This window comes from Silurus aristotelis, assembly GCF_946808225.1.
Source record: "Silurus aristotelis genome assembly, chromosome: 2".
NCBI lineage: Eukaryota > Metazoa > Chordata > Actinopteri > Siluriformes > Siluridae > Silurus > Silurus aristotelis.
In genome coordinates, this window is record NC_139575.1 from 5,054,956 (window position 1) to 5,074,422 (window position 19,467).

Genomic DNA, 19,467 nt, shown 5'->3' on the forward strand with positions numbered 1-19,467 from the left:
GGCCAATTCATTGTTTACCAACACGACAGAGATTTAGATTTTTTAATTATTAGTTTATTTTGCTCCTTTTTTTCTGTAATCGAACCAACAAGAACAGTCCCGAAAGGGAAAAATAAACCCTGTTAGCAATATTACATTGCTTTAAAGCGGGTCTGAATGAGACTGTAATGAAAAGAGAGAAAGAATGTCATTAAGAAGCGTTTCAAAGAAAAGGAGGCAGTTAAGGTCTACATATTCCTAAGAGGCTGTTACATTCATTGTGTGTGTGTGTGTGTGTGTGTGTGTGTGTGTGTGTGTGTGTGTGTGTGTGTGTGTGTGTGTGTGTGTGTGTGTGTTTAAGTATTGAAACATCACAAAATTTGATTTTGATTGAGTCTGTATAAATAAATAACAAACAAACTAATAAATAAATAAATAAATAAATAAATAAATATTTGAATCTAGCTAAAAATTCTTTACGAAAGAAGCAAAAAAAAAAACCATTTTAGAAGTAATCAAAAATCATGTAAAATGTTGAAATAAATGCAATTACCTTAACATACTTTATTTAAGCTAAAATACTATCAAACAATAATAAATTGAATCAAGGAGAAAATGCATATCAGGCAAAATATTATGTTATATGTAAACTCTCAGGAGCTTCCACATTTCCCAGTGTTGTAACTATGATTTTTTTTTTCCTGAAGTTAAGAAGATTATAAAAATCGAGAAATACAGTAGACACAAATTTAAATGGCAATAATATTGAAATAGTTCCTTCTGGAGCTGTCCGTGGTTCTAAAACTGAAAACCTGCAGCCTAGTAGGAAAAAATAAAGCTTATCTTTTTTTTTTTTTTTTTTTTTTTACATATAATATGATATTTACATTTAACCTTGAAACACTGACAATCTTTTCTTGTCCTGTTCTGTATTCTGCTTTCTGTCCAGCTCTCTGTCCCTGTTTCTTTGTTTTCTCTTCTTTTCCTTATCTCCTGTTTTTGTTCAGTGTTTTGGTGTTAAATAATAGGTCGATTAAAATCTCTACCTTTAATGGAGCTCTGGTGATGAACCTGGTCCATTAAGATCACTGTCGAGATGTTCAAATCTCTCTGAGTAAACAGGGATAATGTGAATTTGCTGGAATGTATGTGACTTGGACTTGCATTGACATTACAGAACATTAGCTGAGCTTAATCAGCTCTGTGCTCGTCTCACTATTACAAGCACTGAGCATTCCACTTCAGTTTTAGTTTAATTCACGTTCTATTTTCAGGTTTTTTTTGTCTCCTCTGTTCTTTTCAGGTCACCCAAGATTTTTCAATCAGCTCTCCACAGGGCTGGACATCATCGGCCTGGCTGGAGAATGGTTAACCTCTACTGCTAACACCAACATGTGAGTGACTTTCCTTTTCCTTTTCTTAAATGTCATCTTGTTTTTTTTTTTTTTCCCTAATATTGTTTGTCCTGCTGTTTTTTCTTTCGTTTTTCTTTCTTTTATTTGTTTTCCTTTTACTTTCATGTCCCCTGTGTTTTTTTTCTTTAATTCATTTTCATTTCCTTTCCTGTACCCCATTTCATTTTCCTTATTCTCCTTTTGTTTAATTTTCTTTCCTTTCCTTTCCTTTCCTTTCCTTTCTTTTCCTTTCCTTTCAGTTCCTTTCATTTCCTTTCCTTTCATCTCTCCCCTGTTTCTTTTTCATAATTTTTCTTTAATTCATTTAACCTTTGACTTCCTTTCCTTTCCTTTCATTGAACATAATAGAATAGCCTTTATTTGTCACATATACATTACAGCACAGTGAAATTATTTTCTTCGCATATCCCATCTTCCTCTGAAGCTGGGGGTCAGAGCGCAGGTTCGGCCATAATACGACTTGCTCAAGGGCGAGAATGGCAGCTTGGCGATACCGGGGCTTAAACCCCAGACTTTCCGATCAGTAACCCAGCATTCATTTATTCCTGACCTGTCCTGTCCTATTCTTTTATTCACTCCTGTTTTCTTTCTATTTTTGTTTTCTTTCCCTTTCCCTTTCCCTTTTCCTTTCTATCCTACTCTCAAATTTCCTGTTCCCCTTCCCCGGTCTGTTTATGGTTATTCCAGGTGTCTGTGTTTCTCTGTATAATCTCACACACACTGCGTCTGATGTCAAGAGGTTATGTAAAGTGATTGTTTTTTTGCTTTGTGGCCAGAGGTGCTAGTTTTATTCATGCTTTATCGAGTGATGATCTGATGGCGAAGGCACCCCGAAGGCACGTTAGATTACATATTGATCAGGACATTTCATAAGAGCACTGTAACATAATAATAATAATAATAATAATAATAATCTTTGGCTAAATGTTGCTGCATTTAAACTAGCAATCATGAGTATTTATGGCATGTTCTAAATGGTTTCATAAGGTTGCAAGCATTTTTGCATCACTTTTTTTTTCACCTAAGGCTCAGATGCACTTGGCCGTCTGATTTGGACCTGGTATTGTGGATTTTCCTTTGTGTCCTTCTTTTTTTCAGTAATGCAGCTACTGTAGCTTAGAATAGACTCATCCCGAATCTAGTTAACGGCTCATTGACTGAGCATGACTGATAACTGGTAGGAGTCAAATTCCAGCTGAGACCAGCCAGTCATTGTGAGAGTGTGTGTGTGTGTGTGTGTGTGTGTGTGTGTGTGTGTGTGTGTGTGTGTGTGTGTGTGTGTGTGTGGGTGTGTGTGTGCTCCTTACCGCCCCATATCCGCCGCCCCTCCGGGACGTGGAAACTCACAGTGTGTCCCTCCGAGTGGCTCTCCACTCACATAGATGTGAGCCGCTTCATTAGTGCTGTCCTTCTTTATATAAACACATGGCTCCATTATCGGAGTCACTTACGATGAGGAAGGGCTTGTTAAACCGCCATTACACGAACAATGGCTGGTGGCACAGGGGAATTATTTTACCTAATATACTCTTATTTTTATGAGGCCACACTTGATTTTTCCAGCCATATGTGGTTCTTTCCCTCACTGTTAGCACAAAGATGGAAGACACACAATTGTATAAGACGTCTTTGAATGCATTTGGTAGCATGGAATTTTCCCCAAACTAGAAGACCCAAACCAGTTCCAGCATGACAACGCATAAAACCAGCTCCATTAAAATATGCACTTACATAAGTTGCTAGATCTCCTTCTGACCTTAATCCTATTGAACACATTTGGGATGAATTGGATCGTTGACTGCACCCCAGGTCTCCTCACCTCACCTACAACAGTACCTGACTTTACAAACAGCCTTGTAGCTGAATGAAAACTCACTAATCTCTATGAACACACTTTATATCTAGTGGAACATCTTCCAAGAAGAGTGGAGGTTATTGGAACAGCAAATGGGGAGTAAATGTGGAATGGGATTTTTCAAAAGCACATACCAATCTTGTCAGGTGTCCACAAATGTTTGTTTGCATAGTGTTTTATCTGTTCTGCTAGAAGATTAGAGAACCTACTAATGTGGGTGGTGTTTAGAGTTGTCATGGTTTTGGGTTACAGGTATGTAAGTACTGGATACTTAATAAATGCGATGGCTGTGAAGGTCACTTCTGTTATATTTAACCAGTTATTATACAGTCGTTTTAGCTGTATTTATTAAAGTGTTTTTGTGATTAGTGAGATCATTACAGGAAGATCCCCATATCCACAGGAGATAGGTTCCAAGCCACCCAGTAAATTACTGAAACGTCTATGGCCTCTCTCCTTCTATAGAGATCTTCCACTCGAAACCATATAAAGCATTTTTTTCATGAAGCTGGTTTTGTGCACAGGGGCATTGCCATGCTGGAACAGGTTGGGGGTCTCCTAGTTAAAATAAAGGGAAAATCTCATGCTAACAAATGCATCCCAAGATGTCCTGTGCAATTGTGTGCTTCCAAGTGTGTGGTAACAGTTTGGAGAAGAACCACATATGGCTGGAAATATACTTTCCTCGTACTTCCGGAATACTTTTCTCCATATTGTTCATTCATTCATTCATTTTCTCCCGCTTATCCGTAATTCGGGTCGCGGGGGCAGCAGTCTAAGCAGGCCCCCGCCTTTGACTGCTGCCCAATCCTCACAGCACCGTCCCTTACGGTCCCTCCTGCAGGTGGTGAGCAGACGGGAAGGCGGCCCCACGTCACTCCGACGTCACGGGCCTTGATAATTCCCTCGTAAGGGACCCCCGGAGCATAGAGGGTAAAGGGCCTTGCTCAAGGGCCCAAGAGTGGCAGCCTGGTGATACCGGGGCTTGAACCCCAGACCTTCCGATCGGCAACCCAGCGCCTTAACCGCTGGAGCCACCACTCCCCCCTCTCCATATTGTCTTATCTGAAATACAGCATAGAAATCAAATTTATCATTTCAAATTGCGTGTGATGTGCGTATTTTTATTTCCTGCTCTGAAGTCTTTCCCAAAGCATCAAGCGCACACATCTGATAGCGTTAGCATGCAATCCATGCTGATGTTACAGATGACTCAGTTTCACCCAATATAACAGGATACAAACATCTGGACTACTTAGATTAAGAAGTATCATTAGTTCAACAACCTCACAGCTACACAAAATTCACATTACAAATCAATTATAAGCAAATAAATGATCATTTAGCCAATGTGATTTCTTTTGTTTTTCATATTACAGACAAATATCAACTTCTTTCCATCTTTCACTTCTGTTTGCTTTGTTTTTCACTCTCACACATTTAACTCTGGCTGGTCAACATGCAATCAGACTTCTTTCATGCTTAAATCTGAAAAGCTCATTCCCTTTGACGTATTTTAGACAGAATATGACGTGTGGGTACAAATTCCCCCTCACACACATTGACTTTCTGGGAGACTCACAACTGCTCAGGAACATCATATCATAGATTATTCTCAGTCCACCAACTGACTGTTTGCACACTATAGATTTAGATAAGCTGGTTGGAACAATCCACAGGTACATATTTAATATTTTTAAAAAGGAACATCCCAACCAACTCATCTTTCTGCTCTATATTCGATATAAAGTTTTCGTCGATATGTGGGTTAATAGTCACAGAAACTCTAGAAGCATCCTAAACCACATCAGCTAATATGTGTAAAGACTGTGAAACATGATTCTAGCAAAAGTTTGTGGACACCTGAGCATAAGATTGGTATGTGCTTTTTTGAACATTGCATTCTACTCTTCTGGGAAGATGTTCCATGAGATTTTGGAGATTTGTGTGAGATTCAGCCATAAGGGTGTCAAGTCAGGTATTGATGTAGGTGAGATGAGGAAGCCTGGGGTGCCGTCAGCATGGAAAATTCATCTCAACTGTATTAAGTAGGGTTGAGGTCAGAGCTCTATAGCAGGAGATCTTCCGCTCCAACCCATGTTAAGCAGATCTTCATTGAGTTTGCTTTGTGTACAGGGGCATCATGCTGGAACAGGTTTGGGTCTCCTAGTTCAAATAATCCAAAGGCAATTGTGCAATTGTGTGCATTCAATGTGGTTTAAGGGAAGTTTGAGGGATGAACCACACATGGCTGGAAAAGTCAGACTAATTGCTTTATATTTGAATTCCATATTAATCAAATATAGTCACTCATATTAATGTGGCAGTGTTAAGTCAGTGGCAGGTGAATAAACATCGGGTGAATAAACATCAAGCTCATTCGAGCTTTTGAGTTTCCGATCAGCATCACGTCACAAATCTAATAGCTGAATGGTAGAAATGGTAGGAATAAGAAATAAACTAAACTCTAAACTCTCTCTCTCTCTCTCTCTTTGTAATGTTATGGCCATTTGCGTCAAAATGCCCATCTTAAATATTAAGTCGATTTGCAGGCCATTTAAAATTGTATTTATTAGAACATGAAAGATGATATTGACAACATCCTGTTTTATCTATCGCTTATTTCCAATGCAACCTGCACACCCTTTTATTTTTTCTTTCTGAGAATCCCTGAGCATGGAAAAGAAATTCAGAGCTCTGAGTGTGTAGGATTGTTTGTGTCGCAGAGAAATTGGGCTTTTTAGAATATTAAAATATAATTTCTATTGCTATGAAAACTACACTGATGGACTGTAAAATGAGAAAAAATGGCACGCATATTGTGTGTGTGTGTGTGTGTGTGTGTGTGTGTGTGTGTGTGTGTGTGTGTGTGTGTGTGTGTGTGTGTGTGTGTGTGTGTGTGTCTGTGTGTGTGTGTGTGTTGTTTTGCTTCGGGGATGTTGCACCCCACTGGGCGGAACTAGATCTTTTGGAATGATGCTACATATATTCGACCCCATTCTGTCTGATTCTTTGCTGCAGTGTTTAAGCATCATTTACTACCTCAGTCATTCGTTCTTTAAGCTTTTTCCCCTCCACACACACACACACACACACACACACACACACACACACACACACACACACACACACATATAGGCTTTGTGTACTGAAAGCAGGGTGTTCCTTTGTCTCGAGGCTCTGTCAGCATGTGAATGTGGTGAAAGCGAGGATTCTGTCATCGTCATCGCTCACTGTGATTAATTAGAAATAATCAAAGCTGACACGTATCGACTGGCAGCTAATGTCCCAAAACACACAAACATGCACGCACACGTGCTAGCACACACACATGTACACACACACATACATAAACCCATTAAAAAATTATAATATTAAAAGCACTCACACAAAAAATAATGAATAATAATAATAAGTAATAATTATGACATAAATAATAATAATAGTAATACAACTGTACATATACAAATATTTTTAGCATTATGGAAGATGATATAGTCTTTATGCAGTGTGCATTAAATAATACTGTTACATGTACTGTATTGAAAAAAAAAGTGCATCAATTTTATCTGACTTTTAAAATCTTCAAAAATTAAATTTTATAATAATTTAAAAAAGAAAGTATAATTTTATAACAAATATAAAGTACACTTTCATTTATTTTTTGAATATAAATGAATGTTCATATTGACTTTGATTATATATTAATTAACATATATTAAAACAATCTTTCCAAGTGTCTCCAAGCTGCCATATATACAGTGTATATATATATATATATATATATATATATATATATATATATATATATATATATATATATATATATATATATATAAATATTCATATATACTCTAATCCCATCTCTACTGTACACCTTAATTATCTAAATAAATAAATAAATAAATAGATAAAACAAAAAACAAAAAAAATACAAAACTAATATAATTCTATTTATTTAATTAGATAAATAAGGTGTACAGTAGAGATGAGCTCAGAGCTTTAGTACAGGTCTTTTATTCCAACCAATGTAAAGCATATCTTCATGGAGGTGACTTTGTGCACATGTGCACATGCTTAAACAGGTTTGGGTCTCCAGTTTAACCACACCTACAGACATCTTATACAATTGTGTGCCTCCAACTTTGCAAAAAAAAGGACCACATATGGCTGAAAAAACTGAGAAAATTTTGTTAGCATCAGGATTTTTTCTTTTTTGAAGTGTTTGATTACATCTGGAAAGTCATGAATATTTTATTCGATCTGAAATTAATCTTTGGGATTTGAGATTCAATCTTAGAAAAAGTGTCTCTGATCGTATTTTTAAAGTTCACACAGAAGGACAAGCTGAATTTAGGTTTCACCTTCTATTACTACATGTGTTGAAAGCATTATTAAGGGATATCAAAGGACATCAAAGGAAACTATTTAAGGCATATACACATATAATTGGACTATAAGAAATGCTACTTTTAGGGAACATTGATGAGCAAAAAATCCACAATGTGGTTTAAAAAACCAGCATGAAAAACATTTTCCAAATCCCACAAAAACACTTCTGATCATTGAGTAGATATAAAACTAGTCATTTAATGTGCTACATGGGAATGTCAACCATTTCAAATGTGCATGTTCTTTAATCTCAGACCTGTTCCGAGGGCACCGCACTCTCAGGCATCCTCTTTTGTCCTTTTTTCCTTTGCAACATACCATCTCTCTCTCTTTCTCTCTCTCTTTTTCAATCTCTTTCTCTCTTTCTCTCAATGACATAGAAATGTGCCATTCCTCTCTTTGAATGAGACGGATTGAAGCCCTTATCGCTGCAGAACAGCCGTGCCCTGCCTGTTTCCTGTCGCTCTGAACTCGTCCATTGGGACTGACAGATACTCATCACAGCGTCAGACCCCTTCATTAAAACCCCCCTTCCCTCCACGAGCAATACGAGCACTTATCGAGCCCATCGCGGCCCTCGTTTAATTAGAGGCATTCACAGCTGAATATTTTATCTGCGACGGGATTCCGCATTATGCCAAGCTCTTTATGGGGGTCCGAAATTAGCTGAAACACAATCGAGAGCAGGTATTGATGATATCTCTGGAGGGTCTGTTATTAGGTTTGTCGAGGAAATGCATTCGAATAGGCTGTGCATCGTTTTCTTTGAGGGAAATGAAGCAGAATCATTGTAAAGGAGCGAGGAGGAGGAGGAGGAGGAAGAGGATAAGGAGGAGGCAGGGTTTCACTGCAGCTCGGTCGATTTGCATTAGTCAGTCAAAAAATGCACTGATGTGTGACAAGACTGATTTTTTCTCCTGTCAATCCAAATCTCTTCGCTTTATTCAGTCCTAATTCACACTCTTTGTTTTTTGATGGCTTTTCCAGGTTCACCTACGAGATTGCACCTGTGTTTGTGTTGATGGAGCAACTGACACTGAAGAAGATGAGGGAGATTGTTGGCTGGACGAACGGAGAAGGAGACGGACTTTTCTCGCCGGGTAAAATCACCTTCCCGGAGTGTGATGTCTGTGATGAAAACATTACAGCGAATTATCTTTCTTCTATTCTCTTTTCAACCAAGAGACACCTTTAAATTTGCATTTACATTCATGGCATTTGGCGGACGCCTTTATCCAGAGCAATATTTATCTCTGTTATACAGCTGAGCAATTGAGCGTTAAGGGCCTTGCTCGAGGGCCCAGCAGCTTGGTGGCAGCTTGGTGGACTTTTAACCTTCCGTTTAAAAGTCCACCATCTTATTAGTTAATAATCTGCCTTTCATTACACTAAAGTTGATATACAGTAGTTAAGCTCAAGTCAAATCATTTACACAATATGGGCGAAATGTGCTTTCTAAACATCCTGTTCTACAATCAGTCCCCATGTGCTGTTATAATAAGCTCCACTCTTCTGAGAAGATGTTCCACATTCAATTTTGGAGTGTGCTTGTGGAGATTTGTGTAAAATTCATTCAGACTCAAGGGTGTTAGTAAAGTCAGGTACTGATGTACATTCACATTCTTTCAAAAGGTGCTCAATACGGTTGAGGCCAGAGCTCTATAACAGGAGATCTTTCTAGTTCAATTGAAGGAAAAATCTCTTGCTTCCAAATGCATCCAAAGACGTCCTATATGATTGTGTGACTCCGACTTTGTGGTAACGTTTTTGGGAGGAGCCACGTATGACCGGAAAATTCAGATGTACGGTGTAACAGCCAAAGAGATGTACAGTTTTTTTTATTAGTTTTGCAATAAAACTAAGTGCCTAAAGGTGCTAGCAAATATGCAAATCATATTGGCTCCAGTTAGCATCATTTATAACATGTCTTAACCCTTGTACTCCCACATTAAGCTCTGAAACACTATTTCTGTATAAAATGGCTAATACAATAGCAAAATATCTAAGGGTTAAAAACGCAATAGTAAAGTATCATCCATTACAAGGTGTGATGCAAAGCAGAGATGACCTAAAGTGTATGACTTTTCTATTAAACTAATTTTGTTAAGTGTTTTTATCCATCTTTCACCACAGGAAGTAAATAAGAAAAAGAAAAATTTTCCAATGGCATAATACATGCACTGACTGTTATACTGACACTGGAGGCTCCTTCCATAACTTGTATAATTGTTTAAGTAAATGGACAAAAGTATGAGGAAGCCTACATTTTCCAGACATATGTGGCTCATCTCAAAACTGTTACCACAAAAAGTCGGAGGCACACAATTTAATAGGACATCATTGGATGCATTATCATGAAATTGTCCCTTTATTCAAACCTGTTCCAGCATGAACATGCGCAACTCTTTAAAGATATGGAGAAATAAATGGGTTGGAGTGGAAGATCTGCTATAGAGTTTTGACCTCAACCCTATTGAACCTCCTCACCACACCTACATGAGTATCTGACTTTAATGCTCTTGTAGCACAAATCTCCACAAGCTCCACTACCTCCAGCTACACCTCCTGTCGTTTACTCAAAGCCACTGTCTCTAAACCGTACAACATCACAGGTCTCACCACAGTCCTATAAACTTTCCCTTTCACTCTCATAGATACTCTTCTATCACAAATCACTCCTGCTATCACTCTTCTCCACCCACTCCACCCTGCCTGCACTCTTTTCTTCACTTCTCTAACACACTCTCCATTACTTTGCACTGTTGACCCCAGGTACCTGAACTTCTCCACCTTCTCCACCTCTCCACCTTCTCCACCTCTTTTCCCTGAAACCGCACCACTCCACTGCCCTTCCTCTCATTCACACACATGTACTCTGTCTTACTCCTACTGACTTTCATTCCCCTTCTCTCCAGCACATATCTCCACCTCTCCAGGCTCTTCTTAACCCGCTTACTACTCTCACCACAAATCACAATATCATCCACAAACATCAGACAGAGACTCCTGTCTGACCTCGTCCTTCAACCTGTCCATCACCACTGCTAACAGAAAAGGGCTCAGGGCCGATCCTTGATGCAGTCCAACCTCCAGCTTAAACCAGTCTGTCGTTCCTACTGCACAGTTCACTGCTGTCACACTGTCCTCATACATGTCCTGCACCACCCTCACATACTTCTCTGACACCCCAGACTTCCTCATACAATACCACAACTACTCTCTCCACCCTGTCATATGCATTCTCTAAATTCACAAACACACAATGCAACTCCTTCTGACCTTCTCTATACTTCTCCATTAACTATTATTATAGTGTATGCATCCATGGTGCTGTTCCTCGGCATTAAACCATACTGTTGCTCACAGATGGTCACCTCTTCTCTCAGCCTGGCTTCCAGTACTCTTTCCCTTAACTTTATGCTGTGACTGATCAACTTTATTTCACCTGTAGTTACTGCAGGTCTGCACATCTCCCTTATGCTTAAAGATCTGTACCAGCACACTCCCTCTTTATTCCTCAGGCATCTTCTCAACTTCCAGAATCTTGTTAAACAATCTGGTTAAAAACTCCACTGCATCTCTCCTAAACATCTCCATGCTTCTACCGGTATGTCATCCGGTCCAACCGTCTTTCCACTCTTCACCCTCCTAATCGCTGCTCATACTTCCTCCTTACTAATCCTATCCACTTCCTGCTTCACCATCTCCACACCATCCAACCTTATCTCTCTCTCATTTTCCTCATTCATCAGCTGGTCAAAATATTTCCTCCATCTTTTCAACACACTCTCCTCACTAGTCAACACATTTCCATCTCCATCCTTTATTGCTCTAACTTGCAGCACATCCTTCCCAGCTCGGTCCCTCTGCCTGGACAATCTGTATAAAACCATTTCTCCTTCCTTTGTGTCCAACTTCTCATACAGCTCCTCATATGCCTTTTCCTTGGCTTTCGCCACATCCCTCTTTACCTGCTGCAGCATCTCTTTGTACTCCTGACTCCTGACTGTTTCTCCAACCTCTTTCCCCTTATGCTCTCCTGCATTACCTCATTCCACCACCACATCTCTTTGTCTTCCTTTCTATTCTCAGATGTCACACCAAGTACCTTCCTAGTTGTCTCCCTCATCACTCCTGCAGTAGTTACCCAATCATCCAGCACCTCTTCACCACCACCGAGCTTCTGTCTGACCTCTTTCCTGAACCTCACACTACACTCTTCCTCCTTCAGTTTTCACCATCTTATTCTTCTTTTAGTCCTCACTCTCCTCCTCTTCTTCTTTACCTCCAAAACCATCCTACAGACCACCGTCCGATGCTGTCTAGCTACACTGTCCCCTGCCATCACCTTACAGTCTCCAATCTCCTTCAGGTTGCATCTCCTGCATAGAACATAGTCCACCTGTTTGCACCTTCCTTCACTCTTATACTTCACCCTATGATCCTCCTTCTTCTTAAAATAAGTGTTCACCACTGCCATTTCCATCCTTTTAACAAAATCTACCACCATCTGCTCTTCCACATTCCTCTCCTTAAAACCATACCTACCATCACCTCCTCATCACCTCTGTTCCCTTCACCTACATGCCCATTAAAGTCTGCCCCAATTACCAATTGTTCATTCTTAAGTACACCTTAAGTACACCACTTCATCTAACTCACTCCACAAGATTTCCTTCTCCTCTCCCTTTACCAGTCATAGTACCAACATTTAAAATACCCACCCGAACCTCCACTCTCCTATACTTCTCCTTTTCCTGCAGTCTCTGTAGACGTCTTGCTCCTCTCCTTCTCCTCCTTCAGCCAACAGTAGCTTAATTTTACACCAGTAACCCGGGTCTCGACCGATCCGGTATGAAATTCTCTTTCATGATCCGCATATTTGATTTGGCACGTGTTACACTGGATGCCCTTCCTAACACAACCCTCCCCATTTATCTGGGCTTGGAACCGGCACTAAGAGTGCACTGTCTTGTGCAAACCTAATTGCTGTTTTTTTTTTTTTTTTATATTGTGCGATCTTTGTTAAATAAGAACACATTTTTTCAAATCAATGGATTATTCGCTTTAGTTTATGGCAGGCATCCACAATACACATAAACGAGTTGTTGTTATAGAAACTATAACACATTAGAGATTCAAAAGAATTCATTTCTGTGATTTGCAGCTGAACTGCTGTTATACAAATTTCATCAGCACCTTCTGGCCAATCAGATCTTTGAATCCACTCTGCCGTTAAAAAAAAAAAAAAAAAAAAAGTAATCAACTTTTTGTGTTAATGACTAGACATTTTTTACTGCATTTTGATTGGTCAGTCAGGGTGTGATGTCACTCGCAGTCTGAGGTCTGACGATTTTTAATGCTCTATACAGGTGGTGCCATATCAAACATGTACAGCGTGATGATCGCCCGGTATAAGTATTTCCCTGAGGTCAAAACCAAGGGCATGTCGGCTGCACCACGCCTCATCCTCTTCACATCAGAGCATGTGAGGAACTTGATAGTTTCTTTCTTATTTTACATTTCATCCAGATGTTCTCCAGAGATGGCTGTAAAGTGTATACTCAGTGTGTGTGTTTGTGTGTGTTGTGCAGAGTCACTATTCGATCGCCAAAGCTGGAGCAGCTCTTGGTTTTGGTAAAGAAAACGTCATCCTGCTCAGCACAGACGAAAGGTAACAAATCAGTTAACAGCACTGTTTCTTAGACATCAAGCACAGAAAAATGTATGTGTCCTGAATGTACTCACGATGATCGATTTCCTGTTATAACATTATAATAAACTAACATTTTTTTATCATATAAGAAGTAAAGATACACTATATGGACAAAAGTATTAGGACATCTAACCTTTCCAGCCATATGTGGTTCTTCACCACAAAGATAAAGAACACAATTATATACAATGTCTTTGGATAGGCAACCCAAATCTGTTCCAGCATGACGATGCCCCTGTGCACAAAGCCAGCTCCATGAAGATATGATTTACATGGGTTGGACTGAAAGGTCTCCTGCTATAGTGCTCTGACTTCAACTTTACTGAACACCTTTGGAATGAACTGGAACACTGAATGCTCCCCAGGCCTCCTCAACTCACCTAGATCTAATTTTAAATTAGCAAAAATCTCTACAAGCACAAAGAAAATCTTTCCAAAACAGTGGCGATTCATATAACAGCACAACTAGGGACTATATTTGGAATGGGATGTACAAAAAGATACACAAACCAATCAGGTGTCCACAAACTTTTGTCCATAAGATTCTGCAAACATCTGCTAATATAAATTATGAACAATAATGTGAAAAAATATATAAAGAAGTAGAAAATATAAACAGACTGAATGATTTTACATTTTTGACTCAAACGGACTTACTTAATCTGTCTTCTCCATGTTGTAGGAATGAGTTATGGATGTTTAGATTGACTCGCTGGAAAATCACAGACTACTAGATTTCTGATATTCAGAATCAGAAAGAGCTGTATTGCAAGAAATTTGTTTTGTTGACAGAAGCTTCCAGTTCACAGAGACAACAACACACAGATAGATAGATAAATAAATAAATAAATAAATAAATAAATAAATAAATAAATATGTATGAATGAAAAAGTGGTTTCGGTTAAAATAAAAAGATAAAGAAAATTGTGTTTTGCACATATTTTATTTAAAAAAGTGGTATTGCACCGAAGAGTACAAAAAGAAAAAATTTTGCAGTGTACAAAAACATTTACAAAAAAAATGTGGTATTGCACAAAAATTACAAAAATAAAAAGTTTGTATTGTACATTTAAAAAAAAAAAAGATAAGTGGTATTGCACATATTTTTATGATATATATATATATAAAGTGGTATTGCCCAAAAAATATATATATAAAAAAAAATAATGTTTAATTGTACATAAAAGAAAAAATGGTTTTTCACATATTTTTATGAAAAATAAATAAATACATAAACAGGTTGTATTGCACAAAAAAATATAAATATAAATAAAAATGTTTTAGTGCACAAAAAAAAAATATATAAAAAAAGTGGTATTTCCCAAAAAATTTAAAATGTGGCATTTCACAGAAATGTAAAAAAAAAAATTATTTAAAAAAAAAGAAAAATGGTGTTGCACATATTTTTATGAAAAATAAATTAATACATAAAAAAAAAATTAAAAAAAAATAAAAAAGGTTTTAGTGCACAAAAATTGTGGTATTGCACCAAAATTACAAAAATTAAAAATTTGAATTGCACATAATTTTAAGAAAATAAATAAATACATAAACAAGTGGTATTGCACAAAAAATACAAAATATTAAATCGTGGTATAGTATATACTTTTACTGCGCAATTGGAAGATCATTTAACATTTCATTGACTGAATTGCCTGGGGGAAGAACCTTCACTTGTGCCTGGCTATCTTGGTCAAAAAGTTTAAAAAGGAGATGCTTCAATGTGAGGGAATCCTGAGGGATTTTCTGAGCATTTTTTTTCACTCTGGATGTACACAGTTATTAAATGGTTCTTGACGTTTTTAAATAAACATAGAATGAACTGAAATTGAATTCAGAAGTCAGAGAAACTCTTTTGTTTTTAACTCGGTGTGTTTCAGGGGTCGAGTCATACCTGCAGACCTGGAGGCGAAAGTCATCAGCGCCAAACAGAAGGTAAACACAGGAGTCCGTCTGTGATCGAGAAATCTGGTTCTGAAAGCCTGTCTTCATCTGACACATGGCTTTGTTTGCTTCATTACCCAAATGCCTGTCAAACTCAATACATTGATCTTTAATTAAACAGTTCTTTTCTGTGTGTGTGTGTGTGTGTGTGTGTGTGTGTGTGTGTGTGTGTGTGTGTGTGTGTGTGTGTGTGTGTGTGTGTGTGTGTGTGTGTGTGTGATGTAGGGTTACGTTCCTCTGTTTGTGAACGCAACAGCCGGCACTACAGTGTACGGAGCGTTTGACCCCATCAACGACATCGCAGACATCTGCGAGAAATACAACATGTGGCTCCATGTGGACGTAAGTGTTTTTTTATACGTCTTCACACTAAGAACTGCTAAGAATCTGTCAATCCTGGAAAGATCTTTGCATGAAACCTAGTTGAAGATGATGAAGTGAGATAAGAGCGAATAAAAAAAACGTGTCTGCTTAGAAATATTTACAGTATAAATAAACAAATCAGACATTTGGAGAGACTGGGTATTTTTGTGTAGCTCACTTTGGCCTTTTCCTGTCAGGAAACATTTAGTCATTTTTAAATGAAGGGGCCGAGCTGGACTACAGAAGTGTGTGTGTTTGTGTGATATCAGGGTGCATGGGGTGGCAGTCTGCTGATGTCAAGGAAGCATCGTCACAAGCTGAATGGCGTGGAGAGGTAAACATGCTTTTTCAGTCAGTCTCCAGACAAAAATAAGACCAATCAAACACCTAACACTGTTTAAGTGGTTATACTTGTACCAGTGCTAATTGGATCCCACTTCATGTGGAGTTCGGACATTAGACCTTATGGAGTGTTTAAAGGCTCTGGCATGGAGAAGCTGGTGTTGAATCTGTGATGATCGCAAATGTTAAGCTATTTTATAAGTTGCTCAGTAGCTTCTGGTTTTATAACCACAATGACTTAAATACTGTAGAAAGAACGTTACTCATAATTTCACACTCCAGTACTCATGTTAGTTCTCACTCTCCAGTGTTCTGTATTGATTTAAAGACTATAATCACACTCTTGATGTCACCCAAATGAGGATGGGTTCACCCTTTTGAGTCTGGTTCCTCTCAAGGTTTCTTCCTCATTACATCTAAGGGTTTTCCTTGCCACAGACGCCATGGCTGCTCATTAGGGATAAATAAACAATTATTCACCTTAACTGTTAATTTCTGCTTTGAGACAATGTCTGTTGTGAAACGCGCCATAGAAATAAACTTGACTTGACTTGACTTTACTTGACTTGTACCTAAGAACTTCATTTAGGAGAACTTTGATATGCAAGTGGAACATATCCAGGTCCAAAAATGTGCTGGCACAAAGTCATAAAATAAATAATGTGAACCCACAGTGATTGTGGAAATCAAATATTGGGAATGTGAGTGAGATATTGGCCATATTGATCTTTTTTTTGCCACAGAAAAATAGAAAAAAAATAAAAAATAGAAAAGCTTTGGCACATGGCTTCACATTTACACCATGTGGCGACAATCTTATCCAAAGAGACAATTCTAATGTTCAACAACTGAGAAGTTAAGTTTGCCTTCCTCAAGTTTCCCGCTGTGGCAGCTTGGTGGTATTAGGACTTCTTTCAAAAACTCATACTGCGAATAAAGAAATGATAAAGATAAACATATACATACATACACATACCTTAGCACGATTCATGATGTTGTGTAGGTGTAACATCACAGACACTCACACACAGACACACACGATTTCTACTATAAAAGAGAAAATCGTTATATCTGAAAGTAGACGTAACCCAGACGGCTCAAGACGGCTCAGCCTAGGCGTAAAATGCTGTATGTTTTTGTATCTCTTTCAGAGCGAACTCAGTCACGTGGAACCCACACAAGATGATGGGCGTGCCACTGCAGTGCTCAGCCATCCTGGTTAGAGAGAAGGTAAGCATGACAACACAAAAGAGGGTGTTTAGGATGTTTCAAACCAACTGCTGGCCTGACTGATATTCTACGATAGAGGATTGTACACACACACACACACACACACACACACACACACACACACACACACAGAGGTTTATCTTAAACAGTTTGGCTTTATAGATCGGTAATTCACATTTCCATCTGCATATTATATTGATCTACCCCTAGAATGTAATTTAACCGCTGGGAATTCAAACAAGTTATGCTTCACCATATGCTGTGAAGTGTGGTAGGACTAAAACATCACAGGGAAATGTTATTAAATATATAATATATAATACAGGAAAAATGGGCTTTGAGTAGGATTTGAGTGACGTCTAGACGTCTGGGTCAGAGCATCTCCAAAACTGTAGTTCTTGTAGGATGTTCCTGGTCTGCAGTGGTCAGTATCTATAAAAAGTGCTCCAAGGAAGGAACAGTGGTGAACCGGCGACAGGGTCACGGGCGGCCGAGGATCATTGATACGCATAGAGAGCAAAGGCTGGTTCGTGTGGTCCGATCCAATAGACGAGCTCCTGTAGCTTAAACTGCTGTAGATGTTCATGCTGTTGATGCTCCATGGGTCAGGAGTCTTTTAGCAGCAAAAGGGGGACCAAAACAATGTCAGGGGTGTGGTCATAATGTTATGGCTGATATATATATATATATATATATATATATATATATATATATATATATATATATATATATATATATATATATATATATATATATATATATATATATATATATATATATATATATCCATGTCCATAGGGCACATACAAATCTTATGGTCAGGTGTCCACAAACTTTTGTCAGTACAGTATAATGTAGTGAAATGTTATTTAAACATCATTTAAAGTTACCTCCTGTTTTTTTATGCAGCAACTACTGTATCATTCCCTCACCAAAGAAAGAAAATATTATATATAAACAAAATCCATGACACATTTTTCACAAAAAAAAAATCTTTAACATGATTTAACTGTAAACACTCACACACACACACACACACACACACACACACACACACACACACACACACACACACAGAGCAGTTATGTATCTGTCATGTGTTACAGGGAATTCTGCAGGGCTGTAACTCCATGTGTGCCGGATACCTGTTCCAGCCTGATAAACAGTACGATGTGACGTATGATACGGGAGATAAAGCCATTCAGTGTGGCAGACACGTGGACATTTTTAAATTCTGGCTCATGTGGAAGGCAAAGGTGGGCTACAGCTGCGATATTTATTTATTCTTTATTTTAAAAAAGCAATCAAATAATACAAATTTGTTTGTGTGTGTATGAGATAGAAAGAGAGAGAGCTAATACATTAGTTTATACTCTGTACAGGGCACAGTTGGGTTTGAGCAGCATGTGGACCGGTGTCTGGAGATCTCTGACTATCTCTATAACAAAATCAAGAATCGCGAGGGTTACCAGATGGTCTTTCAAGGAGAGGTAACACACACACACACACACACACACACACACACACACACACACACACACACACACACAGACAAACCCAATTAACGTATTTCTTTCAATTTTTTGTCATATTGTTTACAGACAATTACATCAATACAATAAAAATGTATTTAATGCTAAAAATAAAAAAAGAAATGTGCATTAGATAAAAGGATCTATAAATATAAAATAAGAGAAAATGAAGATGTTTAAATCTATATAAATGATTGTCTTTTTTTATCTTCTGTGTCTCTTCCCAATTTTTACATTCCTCTTTCTTCTACTCCTCTCTCTCTCTCTCTCTCTCTCTCTCTCTCTCTCTCCCTTCCACACACTTTCTTTTTCTATGATTCACATGTACCTCCTTGCTTTAATTTACACCGTTTTCTCTTTTAATTTCATTTTCTACTCCTCTTTTTCCATCTTTTTTTTCCCACCATGTTTCTTCCTCTTATCCCATTCTATTTCTCTCATTCTACATCGCTTATTTTCCACACCCGTTCTCTCATTCTGTTTATTTTCAACTTCTCTACACACTCACTTCCTCTTTTCATTCTTCTTTTGCTCTTCTGTTTGTCTCTTTTCTTCTTTTCTCTCCAGCCTCAGCACACTAACGTGTGTTTCTGGTACATTCCACCGAGTTTGAGGAACATGCCAGATGGAGAAGAAAGAAGGGAACAACTGCACAAGGTCAATCTTGTACACCTTTCATCACACACAGTACATATACAG

General features: G+C 38.2%; 1 protein-coding gene across 2 annotated transcripts in view; it reads left to right on the forward strand.

The window, feature by feature from the left end:
* Window positions 1–19,467, forward strand: part of gad1b (glutamate decarboxylase 1b) — a 43,241-nt gene that overhangs the window by 19,522 nt on the left and 4,252 nt on the right. For both annotated transcript variants that reach the window (XM_083563259.1, XM_083563258.1), the window contains exons 6-16: window positions 1,283–1,373; window positions 8,629–8,741; window positions 13,014–13,129; window positions 13,236–13,315; window positions 15,238–15,292; window positions 15,527–15,643; window positions 15,934–15,998; window positions 17,158–17,236; window positions 18,343–18,492; window positions 18,619–18,726; window positions 19,336–19,425. In XM_083563259.1, the coding sequence (XP_083419385.1) occupies window positions 1,283–1,373; window positions 8,629–8,741; window positions 13,014–13,129; window positions 13,236–13,315; window positions 15,238–15,292; window positions 15,527–15,643; window positions 15,934–15,998; window positions 17,158–17,236; window positions 18,343–18,492; window positions 18,619–18,726; window positions 19,336–19,425 (1,064 nt within the window). The remainder of the gene's footprint in view (window positions 1–1,282; window positions 1,374–8,628; window positions 8,742–13,013; window positions 13,130–13,235; window positions 13,316–15,237; window positions 15,293–15,526; window positions 15,644–15,933; window positions 15,999–17,157; window positions 17,237–18,342; window positions 18,493–18,618; window positions 18,727–19,335; window positions 19,426–19,467) is intronic.